This window comes from Apiotrichum porosum (genome assembly GCF_003942205.1).
Source record: "Apiotrichum porosum strain DSM 27194 chromosome Unknown scaffold_4, whole genome shotgun sequence".
Taxonomy (NCBI): domain Eukaryota; kingdom Fungi; phylum Basidiomycota; class Tremellomycetes; order Trichosporonales; family Trichosporonaceae; genus Apiotrichum; species Apiotrichum porosum.
Genome location: NW_021167111.1, coordinates 77,482 through 101,706, shown reverse-complemented (window position 1 = coordinate 101,706; position 24,225 = coordinate 77,482). Strand labels below are relative to the sequence as shown.

At 56.9% G+C, this 24,225-nt stretch overlaps 9 protein-coding genes across 9 annotated transcripts; 5 read left to right on the top strand and 4 right to left on the bottom strand.

Moving 5' to 3' along the window:
- Window positions 1–1,532: 1,532 nt before the first annotated feature.
- EHS24_006765 (uncharacterized protein) lies at window positions 1,533–3,750 on the bottom strand (the record flags this gene model as incomplete). The annotated part of the gene is made up of 3 exons (XM_028622168.1): window positions 1,533–2,745; window positions 2,868–3,495; window positions 3,558–3,750. 3 exons carry the CDS (start codon window positions 3,748–3,750, stop codon window positions 1,533–1,535), a joined length of 2,034 nt encoding a protein of 677 aa, XP_028477060.1.
- Window positions 3,751–5,994: 2,244 nt separating this feature from the next.
- EHS24_006764 (uncharacterized protein) lies at window positions 5,995–6,285 on the top strand (the record flags this gene model as incomplete). Its single annotated transcript, XM_028622167.1, has 1 exon — window positions 5,995–6,285. The coding sequence occupies one exon, from the start codon at window positions 5,995–5,997 to the stop codon at window positions 6,283–6,285; it is 291 nt and encodes a 96-aa protein (XP_028477059.1).
- A 200-nt stretch (window positions 6,286–6,485) lies between these two features.
- Window positions 6,486–7,632, bottom strand: EHS24_006763 (uncharacterized protein; the record flags this gene model as incomplete). Its single annotated transcript, XM_028622166.1, has 5 exons — window positions 6,486–6,556; window positions 6,618–6,818; window positions 6,997–7,161; window positions 7,230–7,478; window positions 7,578–7,632. The coding sequence occupies 5 exons, from the start codon at window positions 7,630–7,632 to the stop codon at window positions 6,486–6,488; spliced, it is 741 nt and encodes a 246-aa protein (XP_028477058.1).
- A 2,130-nt stretch (window positions 7,633–9,762) lies between these two features.
- Window positions 9,763–10,743, top strand: EHS24_006762 (uncharacterized protein; the record flags this gene model as incomplete). Its single annotated transcript, XM_028622165.1, has 3 exons — window positions 9,763–9,855; window positions 9,918–10,038; window positions 10,076–10,743. 3 exons carry the CDS (start codon window positions 9,763–9,765, stop codon window positions 10,741–10,743), a joined length of 882 nt encoding a protein of 293 aa, XP_028477057.1.
- A 1,098-nt stretch (window positions 10,744–11,841) lies between these two features.
- Window positions 11,842–12,231, top strand: EHS24_006761 (uncharacterized protein; the record flags this gene model as incomplete). The annotated part of the gene is made up of 1 exon (XM_028622164.1): window positions 11,842–12,231. One exon carries the CDS (start codon window positions 11,842–11,844, stop codon window positions 12,229–12,231), a length of 390 nt encoding a protein of 129 aa, XP_028477056.1.
- Window positions 12,232–12,616: 385 nt separating this feature from the next.
- MSH4 (MutS protein msh4) lies at window positions 12,617–16,576 on the top strand (the record flags this gene model as incomplete). The annotated part of the gene is made up of 33 exons (XM_028622163.1): window positions 12,617–12,860; window positions 12,899–12,948; window positions 12,987–13,001; window positions 13,049–13,064; window positions 13,116–13,301; window positions 13,345–13,524; window positions 13,564–13,650; window positions 13,694–13,765; window positions 13,807–13,845; window positions 13,887–13,948; window positions 13,983–14,009; window positions 14,062–14,217; window positions 14,260–14,305; window positions 14,342–14,497; window positions 14,535–14,552; window positions 14,588–14,739; window positions 14,777–14,876; window positions 14,912–14,937; window positions 14,979–15,024; window positions 15,119–15,147; window positions 15,183–15,298; window positions 15,341–15,409; window positions 15,454–15,518; window positions 15,557–15,619; window positions 15,656–15,693; window positions 15,732–15,806; window positions 15,846–15,916; window positions 15,954–15,972; window positions 16,010–16,097; window positions 16,137–16,229; window positions 16,267–16,322; window positions 16,364–16,527; window positions 16,573–16,576. 33 exons carry the CDS (start codon window positions 12,617–12,619, stop codon window positions 16,574–16,576), a joined length of 2,628 nt encoding a protein of 875 aa, XP_028477055.1.
- A 100-nt stretch (window positions 16,577–16,676) lies between these two features.
- PUP3 (proteasome core particle subunit beta 3) lies at window positions 16,677–17,588 on the bottom strand (the record flags this gene model as incomplete). Its single annotated transcript, XM_028622162.1, has 4 exons — window positions 16,677–16,725; window positions 16,787–17,182; window positions 17,313–17,497; window positions 17,586–17,588. 4 exons carry the CDS (start codon window positions 17,586–17,588, stop codon window positions 16,677–16,679), a joined length of 633 nt encoding a protein of 210 aa, XP_028477054.1.
- Window positions 17,589–18,041: 453 nt separating this feature from the next.
- Window positions 18,042–19,593, top strand: EHS24_006758 (uncharacterized protein; the record flags this gene model as incomplete). Its single annotated transcript, XM_028622161.1, has 10 exons — window positions 18,042–18,073; window positions 18,109–18,194; window positions 18,232–18,291; window positions 18,335–18,688; window positions 18,727–18,795; window positions 18,832–18,941; window positions 18,995–19,080; window positions 19,120–19,165; window positions 19,218–19,472; window positions 19,513–19,593. The coding sequence occupies 10 exons, from the start codon at window positions 18,042–18,044 to the stop codon at window positions 19,591–19,593; spliced, it is 1,179 nt and encodes a 392-aa protein (XP_028477053.1).
- Window positions 19,594–19,743: 150 nt separating this feature from the next.
- EHS24_006757 (uncharacterized protein) lies at window positions 19,744–24,207 on the bottom strand (the record flags this gene model as incomplete). The annotated part of the gene is made up of 12 exons (XM_028622160.1): window positions 19,744–19,984; window positions 20,024–20,376; window positions 20,416–20,808; window positions 20,857–21,089; window positions 21,137–21,806; window positions 21,848–21,902; window positions 22,014–22,404; window positions 22,445–22,620; window positions 22,686–23,167; window positions 23,221–23,372; window positions 23,416–23,921; window positions 23,993–24,207. 12 exons carry the CDS (start codon window positions 24,205–24,207, stop codon window positions 19,744–19,746), a joined length of 3,867 nt encoding a protein of 1,288 aa, XP_028477052.1.
- Between the last annotated feature and the right edge of the window lie 18 nt (window positions 24,208–24,225).

Genomic DNA, 24,225 nt, shown 5'->3' with positions numbered 1-24,225 from the left:
GTAAAACTTGAGTCGTACCGGTGTGTACGTGCGCAATGACGTTTGTCGTCAGTGTCTGCACCCACCACGTCGTCTGTGAGGGCCGAATAAAAGGACGGACGTTATCGTTGGCTGCGGAGCACTGACTGAGTACTGATTGCAACATGGGTGCGAGGAGACGTGGGACATGGGCGCTCGTTCGTTCGCATGTGACCTGCCGTCGTTACCGCTTCTGTCTAGCCAAGTGCTATTGCGGATGAGGACTGGTGGTGGGTCGCTTCCATTGCCGCCCGAAATGTGCCAATCCGCCACAGCCACCAGGATGTATTGGCACATTTATATATTTGCCCACCATCTTTCTCAGTCGCTCGGCCCGTGGCACCGACCCACGCCTCGCCATTGTGCCATTGCTGCCCAATGCTGCCCCCAATTCCACCAACCCGAGTTCCAGCATGCACGCATGGGGGTTATGGATCATGTATACCATCCACTAACGTCAAGTCCAACTTGGGTGGGGAATGTACTGGACAAGTGGACGGAAGTACGGAAGACTGCTGGACCGACGGATCGTGGCGATTACAATTGCCACCGAACGATGATGATCCGATGAGTGGGTCCAGTGAGTAAGGCCGACGATCTACAACACCCTCTCCCGAGCGCTCAAGCTCGCGTCGGATACCGTTAACAGATTGTTGTTCTGGTGTCTTCCAAGTGGATACACTATTGGAATACAAGGACGGTGTTCCATGCGTTTGCACATCGGGGTGGCACCTGGCGGATGCAATGCTCACAGAACAACTACCAGCTCCAAGCAACTTCCACGCCACTTCCAACGGCTGGCTGTACCGGCCTATGCCACCAGAACACGGTAAACACGCCCCCGCGACTGACCGGAACAGTAAATACATGTGGAGATTGGAAAAGGAGATTGGCATATACATACCCCACCAAACGCCGAGCCTGGTGGCAGGCATTCCGTCATGCCTACACTGCCACCGGCCGACCTCAGCCCCAAGTCCAATGCTGTTTCAGGGCTCTGACACGAGGTCTACGGCGTAGTCGACGGCTGACATGTAACGGGCGGTACTGCGCCTTACTTGGTGGTACATATGGCTGTGTATGGGGCAAATAGCTGCGCAGGCGACCTGCCCAGCGGGACCTGCGCGGGCGGGGAGTGGTGGCAGATGGGGTGTTGGGTTAGGGTGTCGTCACTAAAGACCAACGGGATGTGCCAACAGGACGATGCGAACGGTTCGCCACACCCTGTCTGGAATACCTCGCATGTATGTCTGAGGGACCAGAGGCATGGCCTGTCCTCCCGCGGTATGCAACGGGCCGGGATGGGCACATGGGAGAGTGGGTGGCTGGGCCCGTTGAACCAAACAAAATAGACTCGGCCCGATTTACGGATCAAACAGCCTGTCAATCACGGACGGCAGCACGGATAGTTTACGAGCGCATACATCAATCCAGTTGAGTATGAAGGTGGAGGCATATATGAACGAGATCCAAATGAGTTAAAGATGGGATGGATGCGGAGAAGGGACATTCACTTAGAGGGTGCGGATGCGGCTGCGCATGGCGTTGCCACCGTGCGCGCGCTTCTGGTGCGAAGAGCGCTTCCTGCGGCGGGTGCACTTCTTCTTGCCCGACGAGCTCGAGGCAGTGATGGTGCTCTCGACAGCAACGGCAGTGGCGGTGCTCTCGACAGACACGTCATCGGCAGTGCTCTCGACGGACTCGGCAGTGGCAGTGCTCTCGACAGCCTCGACAGTGGCAGTGGGGTCGACCGAGGACGCGTCAGTCGCCACGCCGGTCACAGAGACGGGCTCGGCGGCAGTGGTGGAGTCGGCCTGGACAGAGTCGACGCCAGTAGCCTCAGCATACGAAGCAGTGGCAGTGTCCGACGACGAGAGCGAAGCGACAACGGCGTTGTTGGCCGCGACGAGCGACGCGCTGCTGCCATCAGTGGCAGTGGCCTGAGCAGCGGCGACGGTGGTCGTTGCCGCAGAGTCAACAGAAGTGGTCGCGGCCGCTGCGGCACTGGTCGCAGCGTAGTTCCACTGGGGACCGCAGGGAAGACCTCCCCAAGGGGGGCTGACGAGACACTGGTAAGTCTGGGTGGCGGAGGTGGTGGCGGCACCGACAGTGGCGACGGCAAGGTCGGCCAGGCCGATGGACGCAACGGTGCTGTCAAACGCGTCGTAGTCCGAGACGCCGTAGAGGAGCGACTTCTTGTTGTTGTCGTTCTGGACAGTGTTGGCGTTGACCTCGTCCTGGGTGCCGTGGAGAACGTTGGTGACGTTAGTCTTGCCGTCCTCCGAAGTAGCCCAGTCGCCAAGGTAGGCATAGTTGGTGCCCTTGTTACCGCTCATGGGGACCATGGAGGCCGGGTCCGAGGTGTCAACGTTGGGGAGGACGAGGGGGAAGCGAGTCCACCAAGGGCCAAAGTACTGCAGGTTGGGCGAGACGAAACCGGGGGTCGCAACCTCCTCGCAGTCGGTGGGCTTCTCGTTGGGGCCGTCCCAGTCCCAGCGGGGGTTGCAGCCGGGAAGCTTGTCAATGGGACGGTAAAGGCCAACATCCTCGTCGACAAGCTGACCCTGGTAGCGACAGTTGTTGAGGACCTTGCCGTTCGCGGTGTCGGGACCCCAGCCCTGGAGCATGCCAGAGGCGGACAGGTGCGAGCATTCATAGAGGTTCGAGCCGACGGCGCCACAGTCGTCAATGACGCTCTGGAGAAGAGTAGGGTCCCATCCGGACACGCTGGGACGTTAGCCTTGTCTCCTCTGCATTTGAAAGGGAAGGTCGTCGCTTGAATGTGGCGGATGGGCAAAATTGATCCAATAGCATTTGCAAGCAACCAACCACTCCCGTCGTGCACTCACAAGTCGCCGTGGTAGGTGACACCAGTAACGTCGCCGTTCGAGAGGATGATGTTGGGGCCTTCAGTGTTCCAGGCCTCCTTCTGCCAGGGCTCAAGGACGTATTCGGCGTTGATGGTGATCTGGGGGTACATGATGGGGTGGGTGTCGGGGCAGGTCTCAGCGTTGACGGCCCACTCGCTCTCGACACCGTGGATACCCCAAGTCATGTGCGAAAAGTGGTCGTCAGAGTCGAGCGACTGGTTGGCCCAGCCACAGTAAGGGAAGTTGATGTTGAACGTGATGGACTCGGGAGCAGTCTTCTGGATGGTGCCGTTGGCAATGAACTGCGTGTTGGTGCTCTCGCCGTGCACGTAGTAGATCTTGACACCCTGCGTCTGAATAGCACCGGGGTCACGACGACCGGCAAGACCCGAGATCATGCGCATGCCACGAGGGAACGCCTGGACTTTCTGGGAGCCCGCACCCGAGTGGTTGAGGTAGTAGATACGGGTGCCACCAATCATGGCCGAATAGGTGCCGTTTGCGTTGATAAAGTACGGGAGGGGCACCCAGTAGTTGGACATGTCCTCGGAGACGGCCACGGTCGAACACTCGGCGTTGGCCTGCTCGGAGGGGTCATTGAGGATGTCTGTGGCGTGTAAGCGACCCTTCCCCTTTCACCGCAAGGCACCACTCCCCGCCGGTACGTACTGCGGAAGTTGGAGGCACCCATGATAGCATGGACGTGACCACCGACGGCACCGGGGTTGACAATGGGGTCCATACGAGTGATGGCGAGCCAGTTGTTACCGCTGAGGATGAACGCCTCACCGTTTGTGCCAGTGGCACGAACGGACGACGCGGCAAAGCCCGCGAGGGCTGCGGAAAAGAGAGCAAACTTCATAGTTGCGGAACGGGATTGGAGGGGAATGAACGAGTGTGGGTGCCGTGTGGGGCGTGTGGGTAGTCGACTGGCGGCTGAACGAGGGCGAAGTGTCGGCGCGTGGTTACAAACCTGCGTTGACGACTGAAAAACGTTAGGACAGGACCCAACGATAAGAACATGCCAGAGTGCAGACGAAGAACAAGGGTTTCACAACGGCCCATCCTTGGTGTCTGTCTCGGATAGCATATGAACTCACATCGTATGACGTTTGAGGTCGTTGACGAAGTCGTCGAGGATCGTATGCGTCCGGCGTCTAGCGCTCTAGGACTGGGGGAGACAATAAAGTGAAATAGACGGTGAGAGACTAGGAGGAGAGAAAACAGGAGGCAGTAGTGATGGAGGAGGAGAGGGGTGTTTATAATACTGGGGTTCGTGCTTCTCTCTCGCTCTCTCGCTCTCTCGCTCTCGTTTCCTGTCAGAGTGCCAACGACCGCACACGCGCCAGGGACGCGAAATGCCTCTTTCTGCCATGCATGCATCCTGCCACCGACAAGGCCGTGGACGCCACCCGCCACCGTGGCTCCCCCCTTATATCCCTCTCCCTTGGCAGTCCCGCGGAGGAGCGCGTCCCTTGTTCGAATCCTTTTTGAGCGCGACCGTCAGCGCATTGAACAGTCTCTCTCCCAACTGGGCCAGGTTGGACGCGTTTGCCGCGCGGCACGGCCATTGGCATGCCTCAAAAGGACACGTTTGACTGTTCTGTCCCTGGTTCCCTGTTGGGTCGCGTCGACACACTCTTCGGATGCTCTGATGGCCTGATGGCTTTTTTTTGTTGTTATTGCTCCCTGCACATTGCTGTTTGCTCTCGCGCTCTCTCTCTCTCTCGGCTCGCAGTTGTCGTTCTAACTCATGTGGTTGCTGTTTCACGTTGGAACCGCCTATCCCGCGGACGCGCAGCACCCTGTCCGTCGGGTCAATCTCGCCATCCTGGGCATTTTCCTGACTCCTGCACCCCCGCACTGACCACCCGTCGACCCATTTTCCTGCACCATGCATCGTGATCGCGGCCTGTGGGCCTGGGAGGCGTCAATATGCTGGCCCCCACACGGCCACCAACGACTGCGACCGAGAAAGGGAGCGAGGCTAGCGAAGAACATGGGACGAGCAGACGGAGAGGGTCGTGATGGCGCACAGATAATGTCGACGACAGGTGCTTGGACCGCCAACTACGCTGGAACTGTCCGTTCCAACGACCAGAGAGTGGCCGCCAGCGATCGTTTATAGCCTCGACAGCACTCGAATGCTCGCACCGGAGCAATACGCACCCGTACAAAAGGAGCTTTGCAGAAGGGCCGTGCTGCACGTGTGCTCATAATAGATCCTGCTTGCACACAGACACGGCCCGTCCACACAGCAAAAGTGTACAAATGTGGCGATGGACATTGGCCTGGTGGCCTCACTTCTGTACCCTGCTCTGCAGTGTCCCCAATCTGTCCTTTGGGTACGGAAACGACATCCTCTCGGCATCAATAACTTTGTTTACAGCCATTGCCATGAGTTCCAGATGTGCACATACTTGGGACTTCCCTGGCGTACCATTGGTCTGGTCCATGGATGCAAAACTGGGGCCGGGCCTGGCACCAGAGGGAACAGGAGAGGAGACGACGCCTGTGAGCCTCTGAGTGACCACTCTCGATTATTGTGGTGTGAGTACCGAAGGAAGCCGACATTTCTGTCGTCTTCATGCTTCATGTCCCAGGCCCCAGGACTGACCTTCCTCAGCCTGTGCAGCACTGAGAGCTGTACTTACACGGACACAAGATTAGCAAGACTCTGCACAGCGCACCCTCGACCCATAACCGAGTAAGCTGCGAGCCTACATAGCTCTTGGCGCGGTTCCCTCACAGGAGGTGCAAGGCACAGCTGTGCCAACCACAAACAGGTACAGCTCGAGTTGTCCTTGCATTTCACAAATGTCAGGAGGATCAGGCGTGCACCAGGTCCACACCATGGTGTTCCAGACCGGGCACATGGTGGCCTATGGTGGGCATGGTTGCCACGAGGTACGTCTGCAAATAATTAAATAATGGCGAAGGGGCACAAGGTTCGGTCAATTGGAACGCCCAACAGCAAACAGCAGCATGGCTTCTGACCTCGGAAGTGACCGTTTTTTTACGACAGCCACCGGCGCGAAGGCATTCCCATGCGACGTGCATGCTATTGTGGGAGAATCAAGTGACTCAACTCACACAAGGCCAAGCGATGCGTTTCACGTCTCACATGTCCAGTAACCCTACGTATGGTCACATGTGTGACAGTCTGGTGTTTACAACAGCGCTGATCCAAACACGACACGTCAAGAGCTCCCAGGCTTTCGACCCTGCAGTGTTTTGGCTCACCGCCCAGGCCCAGTTGGCCAGTAATACTGGTATGGGGCTTGTACCAGAGTCTGGTCTTCAATTCTGGTATATGCCTACGTCAGTGCACGCGATGGACGGAGCAGGGACCAGCAAGCCCTTTAAACCTCCTAGCCTCCCCAGCGGGGATTCTTGAAACGGGGCTCAGCACCTTACTCGAGAATAGAAGTCACGCGACTGTACTGCTTATTCGGTCGTAGGCACGCTGCTCGACAGCTCTCGTATCGTACACGCCCCTCAGCCGAGGTGGAAGAGTGCCAATCGCGCCGGTCGAACGGGCGCGAGTTCAATCACATTCATCGCATCTTCTGAAACCCCACACGTGCTCGTTGCAGTCTACTTTTTACCATAGCCAGCGGACACCTCGATAATCTCACCGGTGATCGAGCCGTTGCGGAGGAGCATGACTAGGGGATTGTCAGTGTACGTTTCTCTTCCCTCGTGCTTCCATACTGAAGCTGTACTCACTGAAGGCGCCGGCCACATCTTCCACCTCACTGGTGCCGCCGAGCAGCGTGATGTCCTTGCTGGCCTGAATCTGGGCCTCGGAGAATCCAGCAGCCCACTCAGTGAGCATGAGGCCTGGAGCAACGCAGTTGACGCGGATGTCGGGGGCACAGCTCTTGGCGAGACCGCGGGTGAGGTGCAGGCATCCCGCCTTGGCGACGGCTGTGGGTATGTGTGAGTTTCTGCGAGGACACAAGCTCAGAGAGAGCAGAGGAGCAGAGCTTGTGAGTTGTTCTCAACCTGGCTGGATCCAAATCGCAAGCCAGCCAAGCCGCAGTCTATCTCGACTATCGAGTAGCCTGGAAACGTACTCCACAGCGATGCTCCTCTCCATACTCACAGTATGCCAGACTGCTTCCCGAGGTCTGCGAACCGGCAATGGAGCCAGTGATGATGAACGAGCCCTTGTTCGCCACCAGATCCTTCTTGGCGGCCTGGATGAGCCACAGGTGGCTCATGACGTTGGCATTGTAGATCTTCATCCACTCGTCGTCCGCCACCGACTCTGCCATGGTGGTCAGTTTTGCGCTGGCTTGACGATGGCTGTAAGTTGGTGCACAGCTCACTACCCACCGAGATCCCTCCAGTCGGCAAACTTGGTCCAGCCCTGGTTGCTGACGATTGCGTCGATACCGCCGAGCGCCTTGCGCGCGTCGGCGACGATCCCGTCGCATCCCGCGTGCGTGAATGCGTCGCCTTGGACAATGACATGGCCAGACCCAGCGAGCGAGGCGACGAGCTTCTCGGCCGCCTCCTTTGACGACGCGTAGTTGACCGCAACGATGGCGCCCTCGGCAGCGGCCTGCCTGCAAATCTCGGCGCCTGGGTCCTGTCAGCATGCCAGCCGTGAAGCAGTGCGATGAGGATGGGGAGATGTGGATCGGGTGACGAGGCCTGCTAAGTCGTTGCACCAGTACTCACCGACACCGCGCGATCCACCAGTGACGAGCACGCGTTTACCCTTGATCGAAGGCATGTCGGTGATCCAGTAGTATTACAGTAGTGAAGGGCAAGGCGGGGATGTAAGTGTGCACGAGGGTGGAAGTGTCCTATGTCAAGAGCCTTATCCTCGCCTCATTGCTGCGCGAAGGTGAAGGTGGGCGGGTGATCGGTCCGGTTTCGTCATTGCCGGCCCTTGCCGTTCGTTCCGCGTCGATTCCACACGGCCACCTCCGACCGACCTTCGAGGTGTGGGACGGTGGGCAGTGGCGCAGTGTGGGGCATTGTGGGGATTGTGGGATGGCGTGGGGGGCATATGCATGTCGTGGCTGCTCTGGCGCTCTGGGTAGTCATCACGGTGAGGTGAGAGCGGAAGCGGTGGTGTATCATCAGTGCTGTAAATGGCCTGGCCGGCCTGGTAAGCCATTTGGCGGCCCGGCGGGTCGATTGGGGCGGCCTACAGGCTTGCCTGCAGCCTTGCAGAGGACTTTTAACACACCATCCGAGGCCGCTAATACTGTACGGAAGCAGCGCACCGCGGGCGGAACGGAACGACCCCACAGCGAGGGATCCAGCGCATTGCGAGTCCATCTGGGCAGTGACCTGCTCTAGATTGACTCTGCTTGCAGACTGTCCTGGAGAATCGTTCTGGTCTTCCGGCCCTCTGTGATAAAAATCCACCAGTCTCAATGGTCAATATTCAAGGTCGTTCACAGGTGGGTTGCAACTTTTGGTCCGTTCTCGAACGCAAATGTAGTCCAGTGCAGGCGATGGACATCTGACAGGCACGTCCCACAAAAGAAGGGGGAGGGGAGGGTTTGGTTGGTTGAACGCACTGCCTGTTGCAGTCTGCCGGTCTGGCACAGTTGTGTAGCAATACCCATTTGGAATCAAGTCTCTGATCTCTGACCGTCTCAGGACAGTCGCTCACGCTCATCACTGGTACTGACGTACTGAGCTGCGAACAGACGCCGGCTTTCAGTGAGCACCCTGTACAATGGCCTTGGCTCGGCTTGGGTTTTGTCGTGGATACGCCGAACCCCATGGTACATGATAGTATAGCCGATCTGTCGCCACCGAGTCGTATCTTGGCAGAGCACGCATGCGTTGTCCAGGGAGGCTTGCAGGTCGCCATGCCCTTCAGTTCCCCCTTTTCGGCCTCTTACTTGTACTCGCGTCGGATCTGCGGTTCTGTGGACCTGTGGATGTGCGGAAGTCCAGAAAGCTGGGTCAAAGGCCGTACCGAGTGGCATCGTTTGGCGCAAGTCGCCGCTGCCAGAGTTTGGAGGCAACATGACATTGTCGGCCGGATGTTGGTGATGACGCACACAGTCTTGGCATCGGGAGTCTGCACGCACAGGCTGGGGAGCAAGGTCACAGCACCCACCCAAGATCGGCGGCTTATCTGATAGCGGTTTGCTCCCGTCACGGCCGAACTCCTTTTCCACTAAAACAGCGTACAGCGTCTTGTCTTCTGCGCTGTCCACACTCATCGCAGCCTAAACAGACATCAAGACGAGGCAAGGTCCACTTACATGCATTGGTTTGCCCATTAACAACCATGTACTTCACTTCCATACGTATAGCGCTCTCGGCGGCTGCCATGGGGATTGCCTCTGCGCCGTACACAACGTTCTATCAAGTTACCTACGACATCGGCCGACTACGCCGCCAAGACGCCCCAAGACGCACATGGCTCCGCAAGACCGAGCACATCTCAAAATCAGGGGCTGCGGCGCGGCAAGTAAGCAACCTTGCGTCGTCAGACCGGGGGGCGGGGGGTGCAGCACTCCAAGTACACAATGGTGGCGTGCCAAGTCACCTCGGCCGACTCAACAGCTTCTTCATGCGGCCTTTATGGAGGAACTAGTCCATTGACTTTGGTGAATATCTACATACCAATGGAAAACTGAGGCGGTTGGTCACAGGCTACGGCCGTGCGGCCCGCAAGCCCTAGCGACAAGGCGCTTGACCGAGTACTTGCTCAGCACATGCCTCGGATGAGGTGTCCTTCCGGGGAGCGTCGCCTTTGTACTCCCTGGCCGGCATGGCATGTCTTGGCTTGCATTCAGAGGCACATGATATAAGTCAACCCACTCCCCCGTGACCAGTTCCCACATCCAGCGTTTGTCACTTGTCCCACTCTAGACATTGAAACCACTCTAAAATGCTCTTCAACGCCCTCCTCGCTGCCACTTCGGCGTCGCTTGCGACTGCCGCCGCCCTCCCCCTCTCCCCGCGTGCCAACGCTAGCATCACCGTGAGTTGTAAAGTCCATCTTGACGAGTGGCACCAGTCGGACCGACGCTAACGATCCGCCAGGACTTCACTACGTCGCCGGTGTCGTGGTCGTTCCCTCCCGGCCGTGGCTTCTCGGCTCAGACTGCCACTGAGGCCCCTTGCGGTGGCTTCGCCGCAACCACTCCTACCACTTTCCCTCTCAGTAAGCTATTCACATTGTAGCCTAGCTGACATGGCAGCCAACGGCCAGATCTCGCTCCTCCAGGAGACTGCGGTCGACGACCTCAACTTCCTGTGGTACAAGGGCTCGAACCCCACCAAGTTCCACGAGTTCAGCACGTACACCAACACCATCGCGGACATTGGTGCCGGCCACTACTGCGGTCACGCCCCGGACTTTTCCTCGCTCGGCTTTGTCGACGGCGACGTTGCCACCCTCCTCCTCATCTACTACCTCGACGGCCAGAAGGAGTGGTACTACCAGTGTGCGGACGTCAAGCTCGTCGAGACCTCGAGCTACGTTAAGACCGCCGACTACGTCTGTGGCAACTACACCTCGGAGCTCGAAGTCGCCTCGGAGGCGGACAGCCTCCAGCTCAACGGCGGTAGCTCGCTGACGAGCGCCACCATGCCCGCCGACATGGTCCACCCCACCACTGGCGCCGCTGCCGCCGCCGCCTCGGTCACTGGTTCGTCATCGTCGTCGTCGAGCGTCAACACCGACTCTGGCCTCTCGGCCGCTGAGGGTGGTGGTATCGGCGCCGGTGTCACCTTTGGTGTCATTGCTCTGATCCTCGCCGCTCTTTATGCCACTGGTCGCGTCCACTTTGGCAGGCGCAACGCTCCCGTCTCGCTTGACTCGTCGAGCTCGTCGTCGTCGCTTCCCATCAAGCAGCGTGCTGTTTAAGTGTCGGCTCAGTTATGGTGACGTGGTAGGGCACTCTGGAAACGAATAATGACAAAGGCATGGTAGTGAAAATACTTCCTAGAGATGCAAAAAGTGCGCAATGTCGTATCCCATCGCAGATGAGAGAGATTCAGCAGGCGTAATCCACCCATCATTGGTGGCCCTACGAAAGAAGAAGACCGCACACCATGAAGCTTGCCACTGACATGCCAAAGACGACCGTCTGCGTGGGAAAAAGAATATCCATCCGTGTTCTAGGCGTTTTCTGGGCAGGATACCAGCACCATGCTGTTCTTCTTCTGGTCTTCTGGCCAAGTGCTACTCTTCGGACGTCGGGTCCGGAGAAGCCACTCTCGCATGGGCGGTTGTCCCAGCAGCCGCCTTGGCGTCTCGGAGTGATTGATTATGTCAATTTGGTTTTGCACAACCACACCACCCCTCCCGCGGGGGGCTTGGCTAGGTATCCGTCAGGTAGTGAAATGATAAGCCGCTGACTGGTAGGCTGATTCAGTGAGAGGACTTTGGTGGGAGAAACGTACTCTGAGTGACTGAAGTTGCCACAGAGGAAACTGAAAAGACGGGAAAAGACAGCGAAAACGATTTTCTGGCTGTGGAAGTTTGTCCACAGCCACCAAGGAGACACTTTGTAGCAGTATCCAAAAGGTCTTTATGGTACAACTCAGCTACTAAACGCTACCTGACCCTCAGTAGAAGCCTTTACTCTCTCCCTAGACGGATTTTTGCAGCCATATAGTGGTGCAAAAATCACAAAAAACCTATTTTGTTGGCCACCGTCACCAAAAAACCACCTCCTACTCGCTCTGGATGTATTACCCGCCGCAACCAACACAAACATCATGTGTGCACGCGTGCACACCTGTGGCCTGTGGATGCATGTACAGTTGTCTGTGTGGCGGGCAAGGCAGGGCGTTCAACATGCTCACTAGGGGGCGGTGGAGGCCGTCTGGGTCAGGTGACGTCATGTCCAGTCAACTGGGTCGCCCGCCCACACAAAAGATGACTTGCAGTCGAAATGACTTCCGTCTCGCTGTCTTTCCTCCCAGGGGCCAGCGGCGCAAGCTACCCTCATCAGCAAGCATGATTGACCACCTCTATCTTCGTGTGTCCAACTACGCCGCCAGCAAGGCGTTCTACTCCAGCGTTCTCGAGGCAATTGGCGCCAAGGCCATCATGGAATTCCCGGGCCTCTGCGGCTACGGTCAACACGGCTCAGCCTTCAAGCAAGTCAAGTTCTTCATCGCCGACGCTGCAAAGGGGCCAGAGGTGACACCCATTCACTGTGCATTCCGCTGTGAGACGTCACACGAGGTCGACGAGTTCTATAACAAGGCACTTGCTGCGGGCGCGAAAGACAACGGCCAGCCGGGCATCCGCGCACACTTTCAACCCAACTATTATGCCGCCTACGTCCTCGACCCCGATGGGCACAACATCGAGGCAGTTTGTCACACTGGGATCGACAAGTAGATGTAGCGAGGAACATACAGTATGAGAAATGCATGCAGTGTGGACGCTGTGCGTGTGCTGACATGGTGCATTCAACTGGCAGAATCGCTTGGTGGATCTGGGGGAGGTGAGTCACCTATGTGTCGCTGGCCTTGTCTTCCCCGCCTTCCCTCCATATTCGTCCTCGGCTTCCTCTCCTTCCCTCTATCTTCATTTCCACTTCTCTCCATCTCCTACCCCCATCCAGAGTTCACCCCGTTCTCGTCTCAACCCTCCTCTCACCATCATAACCACCACCACTACTGCCATGATGAGACCGCCACCCACTCCCCAGTCTCCCTCTGCATCTGAGGTGGGGCGGCCGTTGTCCTCCCTCTACCGCTTGGGATCTACCACCTCTTCCAGGATGTCCTCCAAGCCCCCAAGCCGTCCCCCTACTGCTCTCACCGCCCGCCCTCCGACGCATCCATCCAGCAACCAGTTCCTTGCCCCTCCCAAGCGCCACGGCTCTGTCGTCTCCAGGTCTCACTCGGCTCGCCCCCAGACTGCCTACTCCAGCCGCCAGTCGGCGACTTCCGCTCGTCCCAGTACCACTGGATCAATTGTTGGCGATGGTGGAGAGTACATCGTTGCCGCTCTTCAGAACAAGGGTGAGTTGTTCTGGTTAGGCACCACTCTGATCGTGCAGGCACCGGCGTCGAAGTTGGTCTTGCGGCAATCAACATCGACACTGGACGGGTGGGTTACTGGGAGATATGCTACTGACAACGGCTTAGATGACCATCACTCAGGTATGTAGCAGCTTATTCCCTGGTGAGGTATGCTCACCAGCATCCAGGTTGCCGATAGCTCCTGTATGTCACCTTTGTGGCTTTTGCAGACCACCAGAAGCTGACATTTGCAAGCGTTCAACAAGACCCTGTACTACCTGTCTCTTTACCGCCCAAAGACGGTTCTTGTCACAGACACTCAGGTTACCAGAGTGTCCATGGGAGCTCGCAAGACAGACTCCAAGATGGTTGAAAAGATCGAGAAAGAGTTTCAGCTCAAGTGCGAGGCTGTGGCGCGCTCGCATTGGAGCGCTGACAACGGTGAGCTACATATCGGTCAATCCGCTTGCGAGCTAACGAGCAGGCCTTGACCTCATCAAGCAGTTCGGCATCGAGGATGACACCAAGGCTTCTGTCTTGATGGTCGCTGCGGACCGCTATTACGCGCTCTGTGCTGCATCCGCCCTTCTGACATACGCTTGCGTCCAGCACGGTGCAAACCTCAGTGACAATTCGGTCATTATCAAGTACGAGACCATGAGGGGTGAGGTTCAAGGTTCTCCACGTCCGAAGCTGATGCCAGGCCACATGTTTATCGACCCGGAGAGCGCCCGTAACCTCGAGCTCGTTCAAAACAACATCACGATGAAGAACACAAACACACTGTTCTGTGAGCGGTGTGAGCCGACAATTGTACTCGGGTTGACTCCCAGCGACTCTGAACGCGTGCACCACGCCAATGGGTATTCGCCTCCTTCGTTCCTCAATACTTCAGCCTAGTAACCGTGAGCTTTCAATCCTTCAGGCGTGAGCTGACACGGTACAGAGAAGCCAATCATCGAGAACCGCCTTGATGCTGTTGAAGGTACCGGTGCATAAGGAGTGCGTCCAGCTGACCATGACTAGAACTTGTCAACTCGTCGGAGAAGCTCGGTGGAATTCGCAAGAGCCTCAAGCCTGTCGAGGGAGTGCGTGACCCGAGTGGGCTAGCTGACGTTCAAGGTAGACTTTGATAAACTTATTACCAGCGTCAGTTGACTGGTTTCAAAGTCCTCCATGCGGAAGAAGCTGACGTCCCCAGATCTCCCAAAACCAGAGGGTCAACCACAGTGACCCAGTTCAGACGGAAACAAGGATTGCACTCCTCCTCCAACTCCGCAAAGTTGTCACCAGTGTGCCGGAGCTCGCCAGAGTTCTCAGGCAGAGTAAATCTACACTTCTCAAAATCGGATGCAGGGTGAGCCGTGTTGTCGCTCCCAGGCTGACAGTTGTGTCATAGATGCTTTCAGACCCCCAAGTCCAGGACATTGCCACGTTGATTGACCGTGGGTTCCTACTCTTATTCCGTGCTAACCTGCCAGAACGCATCAATGACGAAGCCTCGCTCGGCACTGGCAAGGGTACCAAGCGGCAGATGTCCAAGAACTCCAAGCTGTACGCAGTCAAAAGCAACTTCAATCAACTTCTCGATGTTGCCCGTGCGACACATGCTGAGAATGTGGCTGATATTATGGAAAGTGGGTCCGCAGTCGTTTCCAGGGCTGACCCGTTCAGTGACCAAAGTCTACCAAGGTATGCAACTCTGCATAGTTAGTTCTGACCTTTAGATGAGTACGGTATCACCACACAGCTTGAGTGGAGCGAGCAAGGATATCGCTTCCACTGCCTTCCAGATGATCTGGTGGACATTGAGATGCCCAAAGTCTTCATCCACTTTGAGAAGAGCAAGAAGGCTATCCGTTTTACCAGCCACGAGCTCGTGAGTCTCCATCCAAGTCCTGCGTTGACATGTCCAGTTGAAGCGTAACCAGCGCATGCTTCAGACCCAGCAAGAAGTCTTTCTGATGAGCGAGGACATTGTGGCGGAGCTCATCGAGGAAGTGGTTGACAAGATTGGTAAGTTGCCAACTGTGCCAGGTGCTAACGTGAAGGTTGCCTCTACGCGTGCTCGGAAGCAGTGAGTTCGTCTAACGCCCATCGCTCTGAACTCTTTCAAAGATTGCTCTGCTCGACGTTCTCAGCGGATTCGCAGACATTTCCAGCTGTGAGTCGCATCATACCAGGCCACTGTTAACGGCAGCGCATTCATGTGGTAAGAAGAAGCTCCACAGCGGTCGGACATGTACTGAGCTTTTCAGTCCGCCCTCAATTTGGCAAGGCTCTTGTTGTGAGTGGACAGATACTGTTTATGTTAACAAACAGATCAAGAACGGTCGTCACCCAATTCTGGATCAGACCCTCCCTTCTGGCACCTGTGTTCCCAATGACGTATATGCGGCAGATGGCCCTGCCAACTTCCAGCTCATCCAAGGTCCCAAGTGAGAATCCTTTTCCGAGAGCTGGAGACTGACGCATGCCAGCATGTCGGGCAAGAGCACATATCTCCGCCAGATCGGCCTCTTGACTGTCCAGGCAATGGTCGGCTGCTTGTGAGTTGCGAGGGAACGCACGAGCCCTACAACTGACGCTCTAGTGTCCCCGCCGAGTATGCCCAATTCAAGCTCCACGACGCGCTCCTGACTCGACTCTCCAATGATGGTAATATGTAGCATGAGACACGGTGCTGACCTCTTTAGACTCGATCGAAAAGTCGCTCTCAACCTTCGCGGCGGAGATGGCGACCTCGGCAATGATTCTAGGTGAGTTATAACGAAGCGCGCTCGCTTACCCAGCAGGCCTGGCAACTGACCGCTCGCTGGTTCTGATCGACGAGGTATGTGAGCTGTTTCGCGTCCTTTTTCTGACCTCAAGCTTGGACGTGGTACTGCCCCCATTGAAGGCGTAGGCCTCTCGCAGGCCATCGCCGAGGCACTTATTAGGGCCAAGGTGAGCTAGGTTACGCCGCGCCTGAAGCTGACATTTCAGTCGTTCGTCTTCTTTGCCACGCACTTCCAGGAGCTCGCCCAGACTCTTTGCATCTTTCCGGGTGTTCAAACGTAAGATCGAACGCAACCGAGGCGAGCTGACATGAAGACTTCATCTCCAGGTGCAGGTGAGCTACGTCTACCTTGATGGTAGCTGACCCGCAGAGCAACAGCCACATGGGATCCTCCGGCTCGTTCAGCTCTGTCTTCCACTACAAGGTCGTCCAGGGATCTTGCAAGGAGGAGCACTACGGTGAGATCCGTTATCCTCCATATGCTGAACGTGAATCAGGTCTGGAGCTCGCCAAGCTCGCGTCTCTGCCCACGGAAGTGACCGACAAGGCCTGGGAGGTCGCCACAAAGCTCACTGACCTGGAGGAGAAGGGTGAGTTGGTGGCAGTGGTGCGAACTAACTGCCACAGGCCGTAACGCCAGTCTCGCCAATGCGGAGGCCATGCGGCGCAAGGTCATCATCGAGGTGAGCATGAGAACTGGGAGTTGCTTCTGACTAGCCTCCAGCTCCGTGGCAAGCTGCAGCAGGTCCTTGAATCTTCGCAGTCTGACCCGTCGGTCGTCGACTACCTCCGCAAGCTCCAGGAGGACCTCTTCAACTCGATGCAGACGGTTCTCGAGTTCAGACAGGAATCGGCCGCGAGCGATGACACCGAAGTCGCCACAAGCAGGTGAATGTGCGAGCTGTAAATAGTGTCGCGCACCAACCCTCGTAGATAGCCCGTACGTCAGTAGTCACGGAGCAGTTAGCAGCTTGGATGATCTACATGCATGTCTGTGCTGCCGGCCTTCCTCCAACTCGAATCTTCCTGCTCTATCCTTAGTCCATACGCGACCGCAGTGTGCGGGTGATCACCTTGTCCTTCGTGCTGTACGTGGGTTAGCAACGGCTCTGGTTTCTCAGAAGTCCTAGATAGTCATTCTACTCACATGACGTGAACAATGGCACCCCAGCCGGAAAGCGCATCACGGTCGACGGCGTTCAGGAGGGTCTGCGAGATGGTCTCAAAGAGGTCCTCGGGCTCAAGATCAGGCTCCCAGAGGCCCTCGGCGGCACCGTACAGCTTGTCGGTGGCAGTACCGGCGACGGCAAAGTCCTTGGGGGTGGTGATACAGCCGATCGAGTCAAGAGTCGAGACGTAGGGTTGGGGGTTGGGGTTGGCAGCGGTGGGGGGAGCAATGCCGGCAATGACGGGCTCGAGGAAGTAAGGGCCAAAGCGCTTCTCGTAGAGGGTCGACGAGAGGAGGTGAGTGAAGGTCTCGGGGGTGATCTCGCGCTCCTCCTTCATGCGGTACATGTTGACGCGGAAGCGCAGCTGCTCTCGCCTGAGGAGTGTTAGCTTGGGAATTACACGTCTCCGAGGTGTAGAAGCATGCGCCCTGGTGACGACCTCGATGCTTTCTGCCGTAGCTCAGGCAGCAGCCACGCTGACCAGGACAGCCAGCGGACACTCACAATGTGTACACGTCGGTCGCAAGACCGGGGAGGCCATAGTACAAGGTGTCGTTGACGGGGAACACCTTCTCAAAGTTCATGGCGATACCAGTGGCCTGGTTACCGAGACGGAGGTCGCAGGCAATCGCGACACAGTCCTTGCCGACCATGGCGACGACCGAACCGCCGTTGTACTCCTGGATGGACTGTGGGTTGTCAGCTCGGCATTCTGGACCAACCTGCGAGCTGGTACGCGCGTGCGTGCGCGTCCATGTTGTCTGGCCTGATACACACCATTGCGTCTGATGGCAGCTACTAGCGAGCTGTACCGGCGAGGAGTGAAAGAGTTGTGAAAGAAGGGAAGGCTGTAGAGAGTCGCGGGTCGTGCTTTGTGCTCGCCGCTTGCCTTCGGTCTAGGTGTGAAATGAGTGCCGGACGGTTGGAAGTGGGATTGTGGGAGGTCTCTCGGTGCTGTCGATGATGTCGTTGCTCGCTGCTCGCGTCTCTGGCTGGCGCTGACGCTGGTGTGCACGAAGGCACGCTCGCGCGGCCTCATTTGCTCCCGCTATTTAACAGGCGCGCCAGGATCTAGGCGGTCAGTGGTAGGCGGAGTGGAGAAGGCGTGCGGAGGTAAATTACCTATGTGGGCCCCGCACTAGCTGACGCGCCTGAGTTTGTTGAGCCGTTTGTTGTTGTTATTCTTGACTTCCTCCACTCTCAGTTACATTCCAGCAACGCTTACTTGGAGCCATGGCTCGGCCCATCGCAGACCTCTCCCTCCCGTGAGTTGCAAAATTGTAACACCCTAACTCTACAGACACTTTCTCAAAGTCGCGCTAGCCGAGAATGGGTACAAGAGCGTAGAGGACCTCGCGACCGTGTCCCCAGGGGACCTCGCCATAGGTGAGGTGAAGTTGGAGGGTCATACTGAAACTCGCAGAGCTAAGCATCGGTCAACCTCAAGCAGAAGATATTGTGCGCCAAGCACATACCTTCCAAGGTGATTCGAGGTCATCTGTCTGACCTCCCTGCTAACCTCTCAGCTGGTCCATCGCACCTCGGGATGCAAAATCAATTGCCCCACACCTCCACTGCTTCTGCCCTCCTTCACGCCTCTGCCCGGACACGTTTTTCGACCTTGTCCACCTCCATCGATGACCTCATTGCACACTTTGCCACTGTTCCGCGATCAGAGCACGCCACAAGATACAACCTCAAGGGCAAAGAGCGCACCCTGGACGTCAATGTTGGAGCCATTACTCCCGGCCTGGTGTTTGACCTGTCTGGGCCACCGGGGTCGGGCAAGACGTGTGTCTCTATTGGTGTGGCGCTCAGTGCCAGACTTGGGGATGGGGCTGAAGATGGAGGTGATGCGGCGCCCGAAGTGCTTCTTATTGGTGAGTGATGCCATTGAAATCATCTTCGCTGACAGAAGACACGGAAGGGTCCATCACGGTTGGCCGGGTTCGCGCGGCCGTCGAGGCACTCGTGGAAGGAACCTCTCGTGCGTATCCTAGACGTTTACATAGCTTACCGTGAGGCTCGGTCGACAGTGTCCTGGAAGGTATTCACCTCATCCGTGTGGCCACCCAGGTCCAGATGGTCGCCTTTCTGAACACGGTGGATGAATGGCTCGAGGCGCACCCAAAGGTAACCAAATCGACAGGTCTTCACATTTGCTGCTTGTGCTTACACCTGACAAGGTCAAGCTCTTCATTCTGGACACGCTTAGCTACCACTTCCGCCAACCCGACCTCGACAATGCCCTGCGAAAGCGTTTACTAGAACTGTACGGTCGCCTGCAGAATCACACTGACTAACCCTTCAGAGTCAAGCAGGCAGTCGGCAAGGCCGCAACTGTCCGAGGATGCGCTGTAAGTTGCCGTTTCGCACTGGTTCACGGCAATCTCTGACACCTTGCCACAGGTCATCATAACCACCCAGCTCGCCACCAAGATGTTCACGGCCGAGAACAAGCCTGCCAACTTTGACACCGGCGGCGACCGTGCCGTGCTTATGCGCCAGCTGGGAGACGCGTGGACCACAGAACGTACTATCCGTATCGCGCTGTTTCGCGGCGCAGGCAACGACGAGCTGCGGTACGCGCACGCGTCGACCAACTCGACGACGTCGAGCAACCCAGCCCTGGGCGACGTCCCGTGGGCTTCTTTTGACATTGACGTGGGTCTCGCCTTCAAAGACTGATTGCTGACCCACGTAGAGCTTTGGCCTTCCGTGCGACGTGCCCCCGCCCCCAGATGACGAGCAGCTCGCTGCGCAAGTCGCAGCCGGTGCCGCATAGTTTCATCAATTCCTTTTTTCTTCGTGACACATGATGCATGAACTCGTTCCGACACTCTATTTTTTGTTTCACAGTACGGGGCACTGCAGACATAGCTAGCTTGGCTACACTAACGGGGGTTGGAGGGAATTCTAGGCGCGCGGCGCGCAACTACAATCCAGAGGGACGGGCGACACTCGTGTCGTACGCGCGGATGAGACGCGTCTGGTCCTGGGACTGGTTCTCGGTCTGGGAGAACGCAAAGCCACGCTGGCGACGCATACGCTGTGTCGCGCGCACCTTCTTGATCGCCTTCTGGAACTGTTCTTGCCTGGGACGATAGTCTGACAGGTTGAACTTTTGGATCTCTTGGACAATGTGGTAAGGGGCCGGGTGGTATGTGCGGCGGTAGCTGAGGATTGTCAGCTGCGTAAGGCTGTTAACAACTCACTATTTCCAGCAATAGTCACGCAGGAGGCAGACGACGGGGAAGAGGATCAGGACAAAGTAGAAGACTGCGTCGCCCCACAGACGCTGCACGATGCCCTTGTACTCCATCGAGACACCAGTGAGCGGCGCAATGAAGGCGTACAGTGGCAGGGCGATCATGGTGAACAGGAAGGAACCAGGAATGGCCGCGAGAGTGTACTTTGTCCACACGTCGGAGATGAGGGCAGCCTTGCCGAGAACCGTGAGGAGCACAGAGATGAAAAGCGTGGTACCCCACACCCAGAGACCGCTGTTCTTGCCGTCCGACGCAATGAGATCGGCCCAGAAGACGAAGCACGAGAACGCAAAGAGGATCTGTTGGTGAGTTTTGATTGCGGGAAAAGCTAAACTCACGACACTGTGGTAGAACGCATTTCCGACCCAGTACCAGAAGGTGATGGGGGCAAAGAAGTAGTTCTTCTGGCCAAGCTGGTAGAGCTGGGGATACCTGTCGAGCATGCGAGCGGAGACGAACTGGTCGAAAATACCAATAACAAGGGGAGGAAGAATGGTAAAGACGACGTTGTAGAATGTCATGGTCCAGCCCTCGAACGCGATCTGTCCCGAGAAGTCGTTGAACCACGAGTACCAGAAGAGACACAGCGCAAAGGTGATGTTCTTGTAGAACGAGTAGAGAATCAACTTGGACAGACGCTGGTAACTCCACGAGCCGTGGACGAGGAGCAGCTTGCGGAGGAAACGGAACTGCGAGATTGCCACATCGGCAGAACGAGCAGCTTGGAGACCCTGTGGAGTGTCAGCTACGAAACGCGAGCGCCGCCGAGCTAAGCTCACCTCAACACCCGAAATGCCGACACCAATATGGGCAGCCTGGATCATGGACACGTCGTTCGCACCGTCACCAATAGCAAGGAGTGGCGACGTAGTGCTCTTCTTGACAAGCTTGACGACGAGAGCCTTCTGGAGGGGCGAGACACGGCAGCAGACCACAGCCTTGCACATGATCGCGAGCTCGAGGAATACCTCCGAGCACTCCTTCTCAAGTGCATACGTAAGACTCTTGCCATCTGAAAATGTCAGTTGCCAACACACCGTGTGTTACGCCTCAACTTACCGATGATGAGAGCAAGCTCCTCAGTGTCGCCACCCATGCGCTGGTTCTTAATCGCGAACAGACGCTTGTTGAGCAACTCGGCAGTCTCGGCCTGGGTCTCAGTGTTGATAATGACGAGGTTCATCGACTCGGAGATGAGGCGGCACGAGAGACCAATGTTGATGGCAGTTTCCTGACGGTCACCGGTAAGAATCCAGATCTTGATACCAGCCTGCTGGAGCGTGTGGATGGTGTCGGGAACGCCGTCCTGCAGACGGTCCTCGATAGCAGTAGCGCCCAGGAGAACCATGTTTTGCTCGATAATCTCGGCAACCTTGTCAAGAGCCTCGCCACGGCCACTCATCTGAGCAGCGGCATTGTCGTAGAGTTCGGCCCACTCGCGGTACTCGCCCTCGGGAATGTCACGGTATGCGAGACACAACGTGCGCAGACCCTCCGTGGCGTAGTCCTCGAGGTGGGTAAGAGTAGGCTCCGAGAACTCCTGCTTGGGGCCGAGACGCTCAAAGATGACAGTGTCCGCACCCTTGCAGAACAGCTTGATACGGCCGTCCGGGGCGCGAACGACAACCGACATGCGCTTGCGGGTAGAGTTGAATTCGCAGACGTTGAGAATCTCCCACTCCTGATCCTCGCCATTGACCGTAACAAAGACAGACTTGGGCTTGCGGATCTGAAGCGAGTCAGCTGGTCTGTCGAAGGAAGCTAACTCACATGGAAGCGGTAGCCAAGCAGCTCGGCACCCGAAACGAGGGCAGCCTCGTCAGGGCTGGAGGCCTGGTAGACCATCTTGCCCTCCTTGACCTCGGGAATGACCGTGTGGCAGACAGAGAGCAGCTGGAGGCTGTGGGTGTCAGCTTGTCCACCAAGTTAAGCTCACAATTTACGGATAGCCTCGCCTTCCTCTGTGTCCTCGTTGGACCGTTGACGGAGGACTTCAAAGCTCTTTTGACCCTGTTCCCTCTTGTTGTCGTCGACGACCTGGGCATACATGGTGCCAAAGATCGAGCACTCGCGGAACTCCATCTCGTTACAAGTCAGGGTGCCTGTCTTGTCTGAGAAGATGTAGGCAATCTGTCCGAGCTCTTCCACAAGGGACGAGGTACGGCAAAGGGCGGGCGTATCCGTTGGCGCGTAGTACATGTCAAGGTCCGAGTTGATGAATCCTGCTTGGTAGAACCTGACAACCTCCATTGTCATGATGAGCGAGATGGGAATCAAGTTGTTGTAGAGAATGATAAATGTAAGAATATCCTCGATGAATTGACGGGCTGGCCAGGTAAGCCCAATGCAGCCGTGACAGTACCTTACCTTTGTTTGGCGCATCAACACCAAGCTCCAAGTACCAATCCTGCTTTGAGAAGAACCAAGTGCGAATGACATTGCCGATGGTCGAGACCAGCGACATGATGATGAGGAGAATAAACAGGTAGAGGATCTGTTTGTTGACCTGACCCTCGAGGGCCGTGCGCTTGATCGGTGGCTCCCTGAAGACGGTCAGTATGGATGGCCAAGAGCGGCCGCCATTGTCATGTCCAGGGCAAAGACTCACGTCGCGTTGCGCATCAGCTTGGTCTGGTGGCCAGCGTTGACAACAATGCCGTAGACCCAGTCGGTGTTACGCAGCTGCGCACCGCGGAGGAGAACCTGGTTGGGACCAACAGGGATCTTGGTCGGCGCCGCACCGGGCTGGGTGGAGGAAATGTGGAATGTGCCGTCGTAGGTGTAGAGAGACGAGTTGGGGGCCTCGGACAAGAGGTGGCCGCGGAGGAGCGACGCTGCCTGAGGGGTGGTGAGGTTCGCTGTCGAGGGGTGGGCCTGCTTGATCTTGAGGTTGGTCTCGCCATCAAGGTTGGCGGTCTCGACATAAGCCAGGCCCTCGGGCTCGGAACTGCTGATGAGGACCATGTCCGCGGGAATGAAGCTGTCTGCCTCGAGACGAAGGGTGTCACCGACGCGGATCTGACGCCAAGGGCGGTTGAGGAACTGCTGGTTCACCAGCACCTGGGTTTGGCTAGCATTCAAAGCGCGGTCCTGAGCGTGACGTTTCTGAGAGGTCAGCTTGCCGCCAACAAAAAGATACGCACAAGATCTTCCTTGATTTCCTTGAACGCCGAAGCAACCAACACAACAGCCAAAGGCTCGATAGTTGTGAACCGTCCAGTAGGCGACACATTTGGCACCTGCTGAATACACGCCGTGAACAGGAAGAACAAGTTGGCAGATCGAGAGAATTCGGCTGATCAAGTCAGCGGCTGTACTCAAGACGGACAATAACTTACAGTAAAGGAACTTGGGCAAGAAAGTGATGGGGCCGTACTTGCCAGTCGACACCGAGTTGCCTTCGTAGCCCTTGACCTTGTTCCCCTCGGGGTCGTTGAGCATGACCTCGCGAGGAACACCGTCAAACTTGCTTTTCCTGCCAAGGAGTTTGTTCACCCCAAACGTCCAATCGACGTCGGTAAGATGGTCCTCTTTGAAGCGCTGCCACCTGGTACGCTTGTAGCGTCCAGCGTACGCGACATCAGAGGGGCCCGAGAACGAGTATGCTCCCACACCCTCGTCATCGTCAAATGGATTGATAGCAGCGCTACCACCACCATAACCACGGGGAGCTTGGTTGGTCGCACCGCCACTGAATCCTGCGGGAAGAGCGCCCTCTTCAGCGAAGGGCTCGTCGGCATCGAAGAGGGACGGTCTGGAGTCGGCGAAACCACGGTTGCCCGAAGCCGATGCGGATGGCATGTAGCCCGTTGGTTGCAGTGAACCGCCGCCAAAGTCATCGTCACTGGGAGGCGTGAGCTCTATCCTTCGCACCGCCACTGCTCGCGCTTAAAGAGCTTGCTGCGCTTCACTCACTCGTCAAAGAATGGATCTAACGCGTAACCATGCTTGGCATCGTTAGGTGACGCGCCTGGACCAGCGACAGCTTGGCCACCGTTTGAATGTGTTTGCGTGTTGGCCTCGCCCAAAAAGTCTGGGCTGTCGTCGCCGAATGGGTCGTCGGCGGTCAAGCTAGTGCGCACAGCTTGCCGGGGCTTTGGCGCGAGGATGTCGTCAAATGGATTCGACATGTTGGACGAGGAGGGAGA